The sequence below is a fragment of the Pseudorca crassidens genome, chromosome 4, assembly GCF_039906515.1.
Source record: "Pseudorca crassidens isolate mPseCra1 chromosome 4, mPseCra1.hap1, whole genome shotgun sequence".
Taxonomy (NCBI): domain Eukaryota; kingdom Metazoa; phylum Chordata; class Mammalia; order Artiodactyla; family Delphinidae; genus Pseudorca; species Pseudorca crassidens.
Window position 1 is genome coordinate 127775621 of NC_090299.1, and position 13158 is coordinate 127788778.

The following is a 13158-nucleotide window of genomic DNA, read 5'->3' on the forward strand; positions in this document are numbered from 1 at the left end:
CAGGTCTTCTGCCCATTTTTTAATTGGGTTGTTTGGTTTTTTGATATTGAGTTATATGAGCTGTTTATATATTTGGGACATTAACCCTTTATTTGTCATATAATTTGGAAATATTTTTTGTTTTTTGATTTAAAAATTTTTAATTGCAATAAAATACTTATAGCATACAATTTATCATCTTAACCATTTTTAACTGTATAGTTCAATAATGTTAAATACATTCACATTGTTATGTAAACAAGTGCCCATTCCCTCTTACTCCCAACCCTTGGTAACAACCATTCTACTTCCTGTCTTTATGAATTTGACGACTCTAGGTATCTCAGATAAATGGACTCATACAGTATTTGTCTTTCTGTGACTGCCTTATTTCACTTTGCATAACGTCATCAAGGTTCATCCAGGTTGTAGCATGTGTTAGAATATCCTTCCTTTTTAAGGCTGAATAATATTCCATCGTATGTATATGCCACACTTTATCATTCATCTATCAGTGAACATTGGATTGCTTCCACCTTCTGGATATTTTTAATAGTGCTATGATGAACATGAGTGTATAAATATCTCTTCAAGAGCCTGCTTCCAGTTCTTGCAGAGATTCTTTAAGTTGAAGTTAGCTTGCATTCTCCTTGTAGACAGCCACAGCATGAGGTGTCCCTGTAGGTGTTCAGGCTAATGCTTAGAGCTCCTGAGTCCTATGGTACCCATAACCTGGAATGTGTTGTGGTTTGGGCTTATCAAATGTCTATTTCTATCAGAGTAGAACATGAATATGATTCCAGGAATGTATTTAGTTTGGGGCAATAATTTCCTAAATCAGCTACCTCCAATATGGACCTCCAGAAAACTGAACAGCTAAGACTTTCAAATACATTTTTAGTAGTGTTTTGGTAAGCCAGTACTTGAAAACTGAAACAGAAGTGTTCCTTCTGACAGCCATTGGCCAATAGGTTCAGTGGACTATTCTCATAATGTGAAGTAGGACAACACTGTTAACATATAATAATGGCAAGAGTGCATGGGTCCTGTAGATACACAAGTTGTTCAGATCGTTTAGCTACTAAGTCAAAAGCAGGCAACTAGCATACAAATCATTTAAATTGTGAATGCCCTTCCCACTCTGATTTTAATGAGCCTTTTTCTAATTCTCACTCTTATTATGAGAATAAATTCCAACCCTGAATTCTCTCAAAAAACAGGAAAAAAAGTATTTTCTAATTCTTTGATTATTCACTTTTATTCCAGGTGAATAAGGTTTAGAGACATTAGATTCTTTTAATTTAATATTTTAAAACTATTTCCAAATGATCATATGATTGCAGTTTAGTGTAACACGTCCTAAGAGAGGACCAGCTGAAGTTGTAGCTGTGAATAAAATTGGTTTGCTAGCTTAAGAAAATGACAAAACTATTGAAATGTTTCTTTCATTCTTTTTTCTTCTTTTTTGAAGAGTGTCTTTGAAAATATTTTAGAACTGTCGTTTTCATGGATTTTAACCGAAGGTCTTTGGAATTGGAACTGGATCTCTATGACCATTTGGTTGTTGTGTTTATTTATTTAAAAGTGGAGTTTATGCTGTCCCTGCAAATGAGCTGATATTTATAAATCGATGACATGTCCACAGAAGTAGAGACTGATGACTGTCAGTTTTTCAGGTCTGATGTTTGCTTTAATACAGGGATATTTCCTATCTCAAAAATCTCCTACTAGGGCTTCCCTGGTGGTGCAGTGGTTGAGAGTCCGCCTGCCGATGTAGGGGACACAGGTTCATGCCTTGGTCCAGAAAGATCCCACATGCTGCAGAGCGGCTGGGCGCGTGAGCCATGGCCACTGAGCCTGCGTGTCCGGAGCCTGTGCTCCGCAACGGGAGAGGCTACAACAGTGAGAGGCCCGCGTACCACAGAAAAAAAAAAAAAAAAAAAAAAAAATCCTACTGCCTTTATATTAGCCCACTGTTAAGAGTGAATTTTGCGTTTACTTTTACTTTCTAGAAACATTATACAAATTTCATCTCTTTCCCAAGGTAATCTTGGGAATACCAAGGTATTTTTACATTTTTTTTTACTCAAAATGAAGTAAGATTATTAAATGAATAAAAGCATGTCGCGAAGAAGAGTATTTCTGTGAAGTAATGTTGCAGAATTAATCCCAGTATCATGCCAAAAAGATTGTCCTTATTTCAGCTTCTTTGGATGTGCATTCCTGTGCATTTAGTCTAATTGTGCAAAAATGATGTGAAGTAAAATGTGTTTCTAAGATGGCCTATTTTCTTGAAATTTTAAGCTATATTGAGGACACAGTACTCTTCATTTAGAGAACTCAATTTCATGCAGTCGAAGCAGCAATGGAATTTGAAAAACACAACATCTTACTGCATAATGGTGAGCAAAAAATAAACAAATGAGTGAATGTAATAGCAAAACATCTGAGGTTCCAAATATCTCTTTATAGCTGTAAAGAGATACTCTGGAGGAAAGAGCTATAAATGATTGAGCCAGCAGCATGGAGAGAGGAAAAGGCATGAGTTTTGAAGTAAAAAACCTGGGTTTAGATCCATGGCTACATCATATACCTAAATTATTTTCTTGTCATGAACATGAGAATGATTCTGCACAAGGCATTATGAGAACTAGCAAGAGGAAATTTAAATTTGGGCATGGTAGGCACTCCGTAAGTAATAGCTCTGAAAACCATAGAGGTTCTCAAGAAAGAGTTAAAGAGATGCTGTTCCTACTGAAGTGAAAAAAAAGTGCTTTTTATTTTTAGGTGTGTTGTTACACATTAACCTTATAATCTGTTTTCAAGTGGAACCTGAGGTCTCTCTTTAGTAACCTTTCATCTGTGTGTGGATGTTTTGCTAACACATCTGATAACAGAAACACTTTGACACAGAGGCATTTCATTCTCATGTTCTACTCTGGGCAAGTCATGCCTGCCTTCCTGAAAATCTGAGTCCTCTCCAGTTTCTCTCCTGATTTATTTACCATCCTGCATATAGAAATAACAGCAAGAACACAGTCTTATTTTCCTGAAAAGTCATTCTAAGAATTTGATTAGGGACTTCCCTGGTGGCGCAGTGGTTAAAAATCCGCCTGCCAACACAGGGGACACTGGTTTGATCCCTGGTCCGGGAAGATCCCACACGCTGCGGAGCGGCTAAGCTCATGTGCCAAAACTACTGAGCCTGCGCTCTAGAGCCCACGAGCCACAACTACTGAGTCCGTGTGCCACAACTACTGAAGCCCGTGTGCCTAGAGCCAGTGCTCCTCAACAAACAGAAGCCACCACAATGAGAAGCCCACACACTGCAACTAAGAGTAGCCCCTGCTCACCGCAACTAGAGAAAGCCAGTGCGCAGCAGTGAAGACCCATCGCTGCTAATTAATTAATTATTTAAAATGCACTGCCTTTCCTCCAGAGGTTTCAGTGTGCCTGACAGCAATTTATTAAGACACAATCGGGCTTCCCTGGTGGCGCGGTGTTGAGAGTCCACCTGCCGATGGCGCGGGTTCGTGTCCCGGTCTGGGAAGATCCCACATGCCGCGGAGCGGCTGGGCCCATGAGCCATGGCCGCTGAGCCTGTGCGTCCGGAGCCTGTGCTCCGCAACGGGAGAGGCCACAACAGTGAGAGGCCCGCGTACCGCAAGAAAAAAAAAAACTACCCACAATCATGAGTAGGTTCTAAGAAATTATTTAAAAAACAAGCAAAAAGAAGAATATGATTATTTCTTGGTTTGTTTTAACCAAAATGATCATTGGTCTCCAAGAAGCATTTTATTCTCCCCATGATATCAGCAACAACAACAAATGCTAACATTTGTACCATGCTTTATAATTTGAGAACTTCCATAGAGCTGGTCCCTACATCTCTGCAAAGTAGGAATTTGTGTTAATTCCCCGCTTCACACATGATAAGCCTGGATCTCAGAAGTGACACGATGCCAGGCTCCCAAAGCCAGCACGCTGAGGGGCCAGTGGGCCGTGCATCTCTACGCCCTGCTGTGGCAAAGCCAAGGATGCCTGTTCTGCCTCCAGCACAAGGGAGAGGAAGGGGTCAAATGCTTAGGAGCGCACTTCCTAAACCGCACAGCTTCAAATGCGTGTTGTGTTATATTCCACGGGGGTCCAGATTTGCAAGCCACTTCACCAATTTTACAATCTAAATCTCTCCCTGTTTTTTATTTAAAAAAATTTTTTTAACATCTTTATTGGAGTACGATTGCTTTACAATGGTGTGTTAGTTTCTGCTTTATAACAAAGTGAATCAGCTATACATATACATATCTCCCCATATCTCTTCCCTCTTGCGTCTCCCTCCCTCCCACCCTCCCTATCCCACCCCTCTAGGTGGTCACAAAGCACCGAGCCGATCTCCCTGTGCTATGCGGCTGCTTCCCACTAGCTATCGGTTTTGCATTTGGTAGTATGAGAAACTTCTTGAGAACTTCACAAATACCGTATCTATTTCATTAGCCATTTGATCTTACTTTCTGTAAGTTTTCAGTATTCCCTTTCTCTAATCATCATCCTCAGTTGCACATCTGTGTGTCTGAAGTTCATTTTGTTGCTTTCACTTGTCCTCTTTCCTTTAGGCTTTCCTTCTCTCTCATTCGTTCATGAAACACTTTGGAGCAAATATTGACACATGGCACTTGCCTATCAGACTCTATTTGACGTTCACAGAGGTCAGTCAGACGTGGATCCTGCCTTTAAGATGCTTATAGTTGGCAATCAGAATGGTGGTAGTGAACTGAGCCTTTTTCCCCCTCTGAACACATAGAAATTTTGCATTAAAAAAAATCTTAATTATATAACCAAGTTCAAAAGAAAAGAAAAAAAACAGGTCTAAGAACAGGAAATTCACAGCTAGAGTGGTTTAACTTGGAGTTAAAGCTACACGTGGCCCACAGACTATTGGATGTAGAAAGATGCCTTAGGGATGTGCATTAGAGCACAAACAGGAACAGGACGCAAGAATGTAGACTCCAGCAAGACCAGGGCATGAAATGGAGCCCCCTGCCAAAAGCCAGGCTCTGCAAAGATTTCACTGTCTACTAACAAGGACAGTAAAACCCAGCAAGCCAGCCAGCCCAGGGACATAGCAAGGAAGCTGAAAGAAATAAGAAATACAAGGCTGCACCACATCAAGTGTGGAGTCTAAAATTTAAACAACGCAGTCTCGCAGAAAGCATTTAAGCTGAGAAATTAGCATCAAAACTGACAGAACCAGTGAAATGCTTGTACCCTGATAGTTATAAATGCTGAAACTTCCTGTAGAGTCCCTTCCACAAGACAGCGCCCCTGGGATTCACCTAGAAAACAATATATACCAAAATAATGCATGTTAGATAGGCATATGAGCATCCCCCCAAAAAACGAATTTAAAACATTTGAAAGAAACTATAAAATAAACATGTTAAAAGTATTTAGAGACAGAATAGGTAAGGTATAATTTAGAGGAAGGGGATGTAGTAACCATAAAGTAAGAAGTCTGTCATGGAAAATAACAGAAGTGTTTGAGAAAGAACCAAATAGAGCATTTCTAGGCACCCAGGCACTAAAAACATCCAAATGAAAACACTGGAGGCATTAAACAGATTAGCCCACAGAAAAGGAAAAAAAATTATTAGAAAATAGATCTGAGAAAACTGTCTAGAATGCAGTACAGACAGATAAAAAGAAAATATGAAAGGGAGGTAAAGGTGGAAGACAGTGAGATGGTCCAACACACTGCTAACAGGTGTTCAAAAAGGAAAAATAGCAGGAATGGGGTGGGGATGATGTTTGAAGAAACAATATCTAAGACCATTTCAGAACTTAAGAAATACCTGCATCTTCAAGTCAAATAAGGACATTGAGTCCTGAGCAAGAGAAATAAAAATCAGTCTGCACCTCCGTCCTTCATATTGAAACTGCAGACATCAAAAATAAACAGAGGGGCTTCCCTCGTGGCGCAGTGGTTGAGAGTCCGCCTGCCGATGCAGGGGACGCGGGTTCGTGCCCCGGTCCGGGAAGATCCCACATGCCGCGGAGCGGCTGGGCCCGTGAGCCATGGCCGACGAGCCTGCGCGTCTGGAGCCTGTGCTCCGCAACGGAAGAGGCCACAACAGTGAGAGGCCCGCATACTGCCAAAAATAAATAAATTAACTAATTAAAAAATTTTTTAAATTTAAAAATATAAACAGAGGAAAAATTTTTTAAGCTACCAAAGAGAAGATGCAAATTCCCTACCTGTAAAAGAATGACAATTAGACTAACAAGAAGTTTCCCAAAAGCAGTAGTGAAGGACCAGGTGTAATGGAATATTATCTTCAAAGTACTGAGGGAAATTACCTGTCACACTAGAAATCTATAACGTGTTAAAACTATCATTCAAGAATAAAGGTGAAATAAAGACATTTTCAAACATATCAAGACTGAAAGATTTGAACATTCAGCAACTGACCGCTGCTGAAAGAATTACAAATATATATATGAGTGCGTACCCCAATAGCTTAAATCCAGGCTTCTCATATGTAAAACTGGGAATTAACACAAATTCCTACTTTGCAGAGATGTAGGGACCAGCTCTATGGAAGTTCTTAAATTGTAAAGCACTGTACAAATGTTAGCTTTTGTTGTTGTTGCTGGTATCATGGGGAGAATAAAATGCTTCTTGGAGACCGATGATCATTTGGGTTAAAACAAACCAAGAACCCAGTTGAACCCAGTAGTACGGAGTGGAGTGCAAAAAGCAATGGTGATGAGAGAAATATGTTTGTAACTCTAAACAGACATGGGGTGTGGATGTGAGAGAGAGACAGACTGATTTCAAGGGTGATCTGAAAACAAGTTGAAATTTAAATACTAAAGAGGAATAAGATGCAGGATGGGAAGCAGTGGACCAAAGATAAAGTACTCGACATCTTTTCAGTTTCTCATGGAAAAGCTATTGATTAACTTTAGATTTTTAAGTATGCAAGTTCATAACTTGATAATTATTTTAAGAGTAAAAATAGAATGTGTGTCTTCTAAATCCCAATAGATGAGCAAAGAGGTTTTTTTTTTTAATTTTGTAAGCTGGATCCATGTAATAAAAGGAAGGAAAGTAGAACGAAAGGAGGGGAGAAAGTTAGAATGGTGGAAAAAATATCCAAGTATATTAGTAATCATGATAAATGAGAACAGATTAAACTGAGCTATTATAATACAAAGACTCTCAGATTCTTTTAATCCAGCTTTTTGCTGTTTAAAAGATACATGTGTGATATATAATTATGTGGGAACTTTGTAAACAAGGGATTTTTTAAAAGGGCATTCCGGGCAAATTCTAAAGAGACAGCAAAAGAAGGAGACAAGAAGGAAGAAAGGGAGGGAGGGAGGGACTAAGGAAAGATCATCAGACAAAATTTTTAAGGCAAAAAAATATTATGAATAAAGATGGTATTAGTGATAGGAGGGGGAAAAAGCTTTAAATAAAATGGATAAAGATATGAGGAGACAAATCATCAAAGAAGAAACCCAAATGGTCAGAAAACATGTGAAGAAATGTTTCAGCCTGCTGGTGATAATGGCAATGCAAATAAAAGCAACAGTGGGATAACCTTTTCAACCCCCATCAGATGGCGGAAAAAAAAAAATTCAAATCGGTTAATGACAAGTATTCATGGCATGTGGAATAAAAGGACATATCATCTCTTACTGGTTGGAATGAAAGCAGCAGATGTGCACACATCTATGACTCAGCAGTTCTATTTTTGTCCTGTATTTTAGAGCAGTGCCCAAGGATGTCCCTTGGGCATCATCTGTAATACTCGTAAAGTGGAAACAAACCCAAGTGTCCATCTGGAGTGGAATGGATTAGTAAACTGTGATGTATTCAAACCGATGAAACTCACAGCAGGGAAAATGTCCTTGCTTAGAGTTACCTGTATGAAAATGGATACGTCGTAGAATCACAACGTTGAATAAAAATAAGTTGCAGAAGGATATGCATATCTATTTTCAAATTTACATAAAACCAAGCAGTACTGTGTGCTGTTTTTATGAATACATACGTGTGTGCAAAGTATGCACATCTGAGAGGAAATAATAATCTCCCAAAGTGAGTGGTTCACTTCTTCAATGAGGAAGATGAATGGGGACAGGGAGGGAGACAGAGCGGGCCTCAACCCGGCCGTGTTTATTTTATAAAGATCTAAAGCTAATACGGCAAAAATATTAGCATTTATTCTTAATTCTGCATGGTAGGTCCATAGGCTCCTGCTATTTTTCTGTGTGTGTGTGTGTTTGTGTGTGTATGTGTGTGTGTTTTAAAAATATTTCCTTAATTAAAAATAGCTCCCGGAAAGACACATACCATGTGATATCACTTATATGTGGAATCTAAAATACAACACAAATGAACATATCTACAAAACAGAAACAGACTCACAGACGTAGAGAACAGACTTGTGGTTGCCAAGGGGGAGAGGGGTGGAGATGGATAGACTGGGAGTTTGGGGTTAGTAGATGCAAACTATTATATATAGGATGGATAAACAACAAGGTCCTACTGTATAGCACAGGGAACTATATTCAATATCCTGTGATAAACCATAATGGAAAAGAATATAAAAAGGAATTTATATATATATGTATAACTGAATCACTTTGCTGTACATCAGAAATTAACAACATTGTAAATCAACTCTACTTCAATAAAAAAATAAATTTAAAAAATGATAACAATATCTCTTAGCCTGTTATGGGAAGGGAGAGACATATAGCAATAATACCAAGCAAAATGCTATGTGTTCCATTATGGGTTTTTTACAAATGTCTTTCAGACTTGGGATAAAAGAGATTTTTGCCATTTGAACCCAAGAGTGCATCCGGAAGAGGTGTCGCAGGGTTGCTTTGCTACAGACACCCACCTGGTTCGGTCACTCATAGAAATAGATCAGCCATCGTGACCTCCTTTTCTGTGTCTATAGCCTTTGTCAAGTCCTTTCCCATTTCTCACTAGTAAACTCTTTTTTACTAATTTCATTCCGGTCATCATAACAGAGTACTTATCCAGGGCCTCCCAAAAGAATTATTACTTTGAGGAAAAACATCTGAACAACTAAATGATGCCTTACTTCCTTCTCACGGAAAGAGAAAATAATGAGTTCTGTCGTAAAATCATGAGGATTTTTATGGAAACACTTGGATTTGGCGGAGAAAGTAGCTTGGTTGGCTGTTTAAATGGACACGTGTATGTATCACACAAACTCCCATATCACTTTCTCCCTGTACTGGAGAGATTCCATTTGAGGAATCTTTTAAAATGTTGTCTGATTTCCCTTTTGAAATGTGCTGCTGCAAAGAGTTAACGGACACGTTTCACGACCTCTGTAAAGGGGTCCGTGTAGAAATAAGAGTATTCATCACTGTCCTGCATCCACAGCATCTAACACAGCCCTTCCAAATAGTAAGTGCTTGGGATCACTGGCCAAAGAGGAACAGGCATCTCCAGGCTTCCCCCCACATCACAGCAGCTTCTCTGCTTGGTGGACAATCTCACGATCACACACGCCACCATCACTTGTTGTCACTCTTGACGTAAAATGAAATCACAGCACGCTTTGAGAAAGGTTGGTTTCGGTGCTTCTGACACATTCTCCCAATGGACGAGTCAACAGCCTGACAGGGTTGGTCTATAAGCCATTTACCAGTCACTATGCAAGGCAGCTGACCTGCCTTGCAAGTACACCTCTGCTCCATGTTGAAGCCAAAAGCAAATGAGAGATCTGACCCAGATCTCTCATCAGGCTGCCTTGGGCCGCCAGTCTGGGTCTGATCGTGGACCTTGCCTTCTCAGACATCTTTGCTTTTCCTTTGCAGAGAGAAGATGCACCAGTCTGCCATGTACGAGCTTTGCCAGGGGATGCACCAGATCAGCCTTCAGTTTGTCCGGCTGCAGCTCACCTTTGAGGAATACACCGTCATGAAAGTGTTGCTGCTGCTGAGCACAAGTAAACTGACACCCACTTGGCCCTTCTCCTACATTGTCACATCATCTCCCCTTTAGGAGAGTTGCCTATTTATAGGGTCAGGGAGTCGATATGAAAAAAAAACAGGAGGAGGTGGGCGGAGGGCTTTGGTGTCAGATGAACTAAGTTACTTGCAGAGTATGAAGCTTTGGGTAGAGCATCTGCCTTGATTCCTTCATCCATCTGATTTGTTAAGTGTCTGTTATGTGTATGGTGGGACTGGGCAATTCAGGAACGACTGGGATGAATGAGGCACAGTCTCCACCCTCAGGGAGTTTTACCGTAAGATAAATTCCAAGGTAGTTTTAATACATTGTGGAAAGGGATTATCTACCGTGATGGAGATAAAGAGGGGGCTCTTCTCTGGGGGCTCAGAGAAGAGAAGCGCATGCTCAGTTCTGGGTATCAGGGAGGGATTCGTGGTGAAGCTGCAACTCAGAGAGCTTTGCCAGGATGAGGGGTTGAATCTGAGGCAGGAGCTGGCCTTCCTGCTGGGGAACACAGCACGAGCGAGCGTGGCAGGGTGGGAAGCAGACCCATGCAATAGCACTTAGTTCTCGGGAATTGTTTTGCCTGTTAATGTTTTAAATTTTTTATCTCATTTCTGTATCCACTAAATTTTTCAAGGCACATCAGGTGGTATTGGATTGGGGAGAAGTGGGGAATTAGGTTGGGATGCAGATTGGGCCGGAAGATTCGCACCTGTTGAAGACAACTGGTGTCTATTAGGCGAGCAGGGGAGTGTGGTACCAAAGGCTCTGAGCAGTAGGGTGACATGACCAAAGGGATCCTTCATGGCTTTATGAACATGTATCTGACAGTAAACTGGATGAGAGGGAATGGGACAGGGAGGGAGAGAGGCCAAGCCAGACAGAGAATTGAGCCAGACTAGAAGCCTAGAGACCTGCTGTGAGGCTGTTGAAATAACAGCCTGGAAAATAATGGTGGATGCTATGATGACAGCACCAAACGCATTCAAGATACACTGCAGAGTTGACCTTGGCAACTGACAAGAAGGGGAAATAAAAATAGTCTGGGTCGGAAGTGACCTAGGTTTTGAGTGCAGCGAAGTGACTCAGATGGCAGTGATACCATGAAGAGAAATGCGTTCACGTCAGGACTTGGAGCAGATTTTGTGGAGCGTAAAATGACTTCTCTTTGGGATGGGCGAACTGTCAGAGGTAGCCTCTCATAGAGAGGCTGAAAGAGGGGGAAACTGGGGGACTCGAGCTCAGAAGACAGGTTTGGGTATCAAGATATAAACTTGCAATTATCCTTGTAGAAAATGAAAGTCCAATGGCGAGTGGGGTGCCGAGACACAGAAAGAAGAGGAAAGAGCCATTGAGCTACTGGAAAGGAGGATTGCAGCGGCTGAGGGACAGGGACAGAACTGTCAGGGAGGTAGGGGAACTGGGAAGGTGCCAAGAGTTCAAGGTTTCCCGAGCGGCATGACTAATGGCATCACTTCCAGGGAAAGCTGAGAAGGCTGACAGAAGCCTAGTGGGGTTGACCATTGGGCATCAGGCAGGTGCCAGACAGCCAGGGACTTGCAGATGGATGGGAAGCCTTTTTAGGAGCCCGGAACCAAGCATGAGAGGAGAGAAGTCGATGGCAGACGGTGCCAGAAGAGACGAGGGAGGGCAGGATTAGCCTTGGCAAGGATGCTGGGCGCTTCTTCCCCGGACAAGGGCACAGGCCTTTTCAAACAGAGGGGAAGGAATTTGAGGAAGCTCCCATCAGATGAGGGTGAGACCGGGAATGACGGCAAGAGACAGGATGGAGAGGAAATCCCAGAGCCAAGCGCTGTGGGCCACTGAGAAAACGGAGAAATGTCCTGAATGCCGAGGACGCCGGGGTGAGTGGCGAGGACTTCAGAGGAGGAGAGTTTGTTGAGCGACCACCTGGAAGCTGAAAAGAGCATCCAGGATGCCGCCAGCTCTCCCCTTGGTCCAGGAATCGGCAGCTTGGGAGAAGGGGCGGTTTTCAGTAGAGTCACGTGCAAGGAAGTGGCATCAGCAGCCAAGCACTGAGGATGGAATAGATAAGAAGAGACGCTGATTCGAGCAAGGGAGGATTGGGTCTGGGGAAGACTGGAGCCTGAGACGGGTAGAACAGGAAGCAGGGAGGCAGTGGCAGATGCCAAGCACTGAGGATGGAATGGATAAGAAGAGATGCTGTTGCCCACAAGGGAGGATTGGGTCTGGGGAAGACTGAAGCCTGAGACGGGTAGAACAGGAAGCAGGGAGGCAGTGGCAGATGCGGATGAGTACCTGCTCCACCTCCGTTTAACACCTCTCAGGTGTTTTTATCTGTGATCTGATTTAACACTGCAAGATGGGTAGCCCTCCGTTCTAAAGTGGACAGGATGGAGGCATGCAGGTGTGACTTGTGCAGCCTCCTTGGGGAGTTAGGACTCAAACCCAGGGCCTTGGCCTTCACTCACAGCGATTCCCGCTCTGCCCCAAGCAGGAAGTGGAAAGCAGGCCGTGACAGATGAGGGCAGCAGGGAGACTGGAGGGAGAGCAGGCTGTGGGAGGGAGCTGGGGTCAGCACTTCCCAGCTGTGTTTCACTTGGCCGGCAAGGCTTTTCAGGTTGCTTTTGGCCTTTTGTCTGGTTTGATTTTCACTGACCAGTTGTGCAGGGCAGCCCATGCTGTCCCCAGTTTACCGCGGGCCCCACCGGTCCCTCCATTCCTCCCTGTACACTCAGCCCACAGCCAGGAGCTTGTGTTTGCAGCCCCTCGTCCGCAGGGTCAGTGGAACCAGGCTTAGCTCCCTGCTCCAGTGTTCCTCAAGGTTTCTGAGGTTCCCAGTTTATTCTTTCTGGAATGTAACCTTGGAAATGTACTCTTAGTTCCCCAAGCAGGGATTGAACCCACGCCCTTAGCAATGCAAGTACAGAGTCCTAACCACTGGACTGCCAGGGAATTCCCTGGAAATGTACTCTTGAAATTCAGAGACAGTGATTTTATTCCCCTTTCCAAGCTATGTCACTAATCATTACTCTTAGAAAAATGTAAAAAAAAAATATATATATATATATATCAGATGGGTGATATAATTTAATTTTTTTCTAAAATGCGTGTGATACTAATCCTTTGTTAACTTTGACCACTCCTTGTAATTGGTGTCTTATCCTTTTACATCCATTTAATCAGTCAGC

At 42.3% G+C, this 13158-nt stretch overlaps 1 protein-coding gene across 2 annotated transcripts in view; it reads left to right on the forward strand.

Moving 5' to 3' along the window:
* NR3C2 (nuclear receptor subfamily 3 group C member 2) overlaps positions 1 to 13158 on the forward strand; it is a 367456-nt gene that overhangs the window by 319328 nt on the left and 34970 nt on the right. For both annotated transcript variants that reach the window (XM_067736718.1, XM_067736719.1), the window contains exon 7: positions 9847 to 9977. In XM_067736718.1, coding sequence (XP_067592819.1) covers positions 9847 to 9977 — 131 coding nt within the window. The remainder of the gene's footprint in view (positions 1 to 9846; positions 9978 to 13158) is intronic.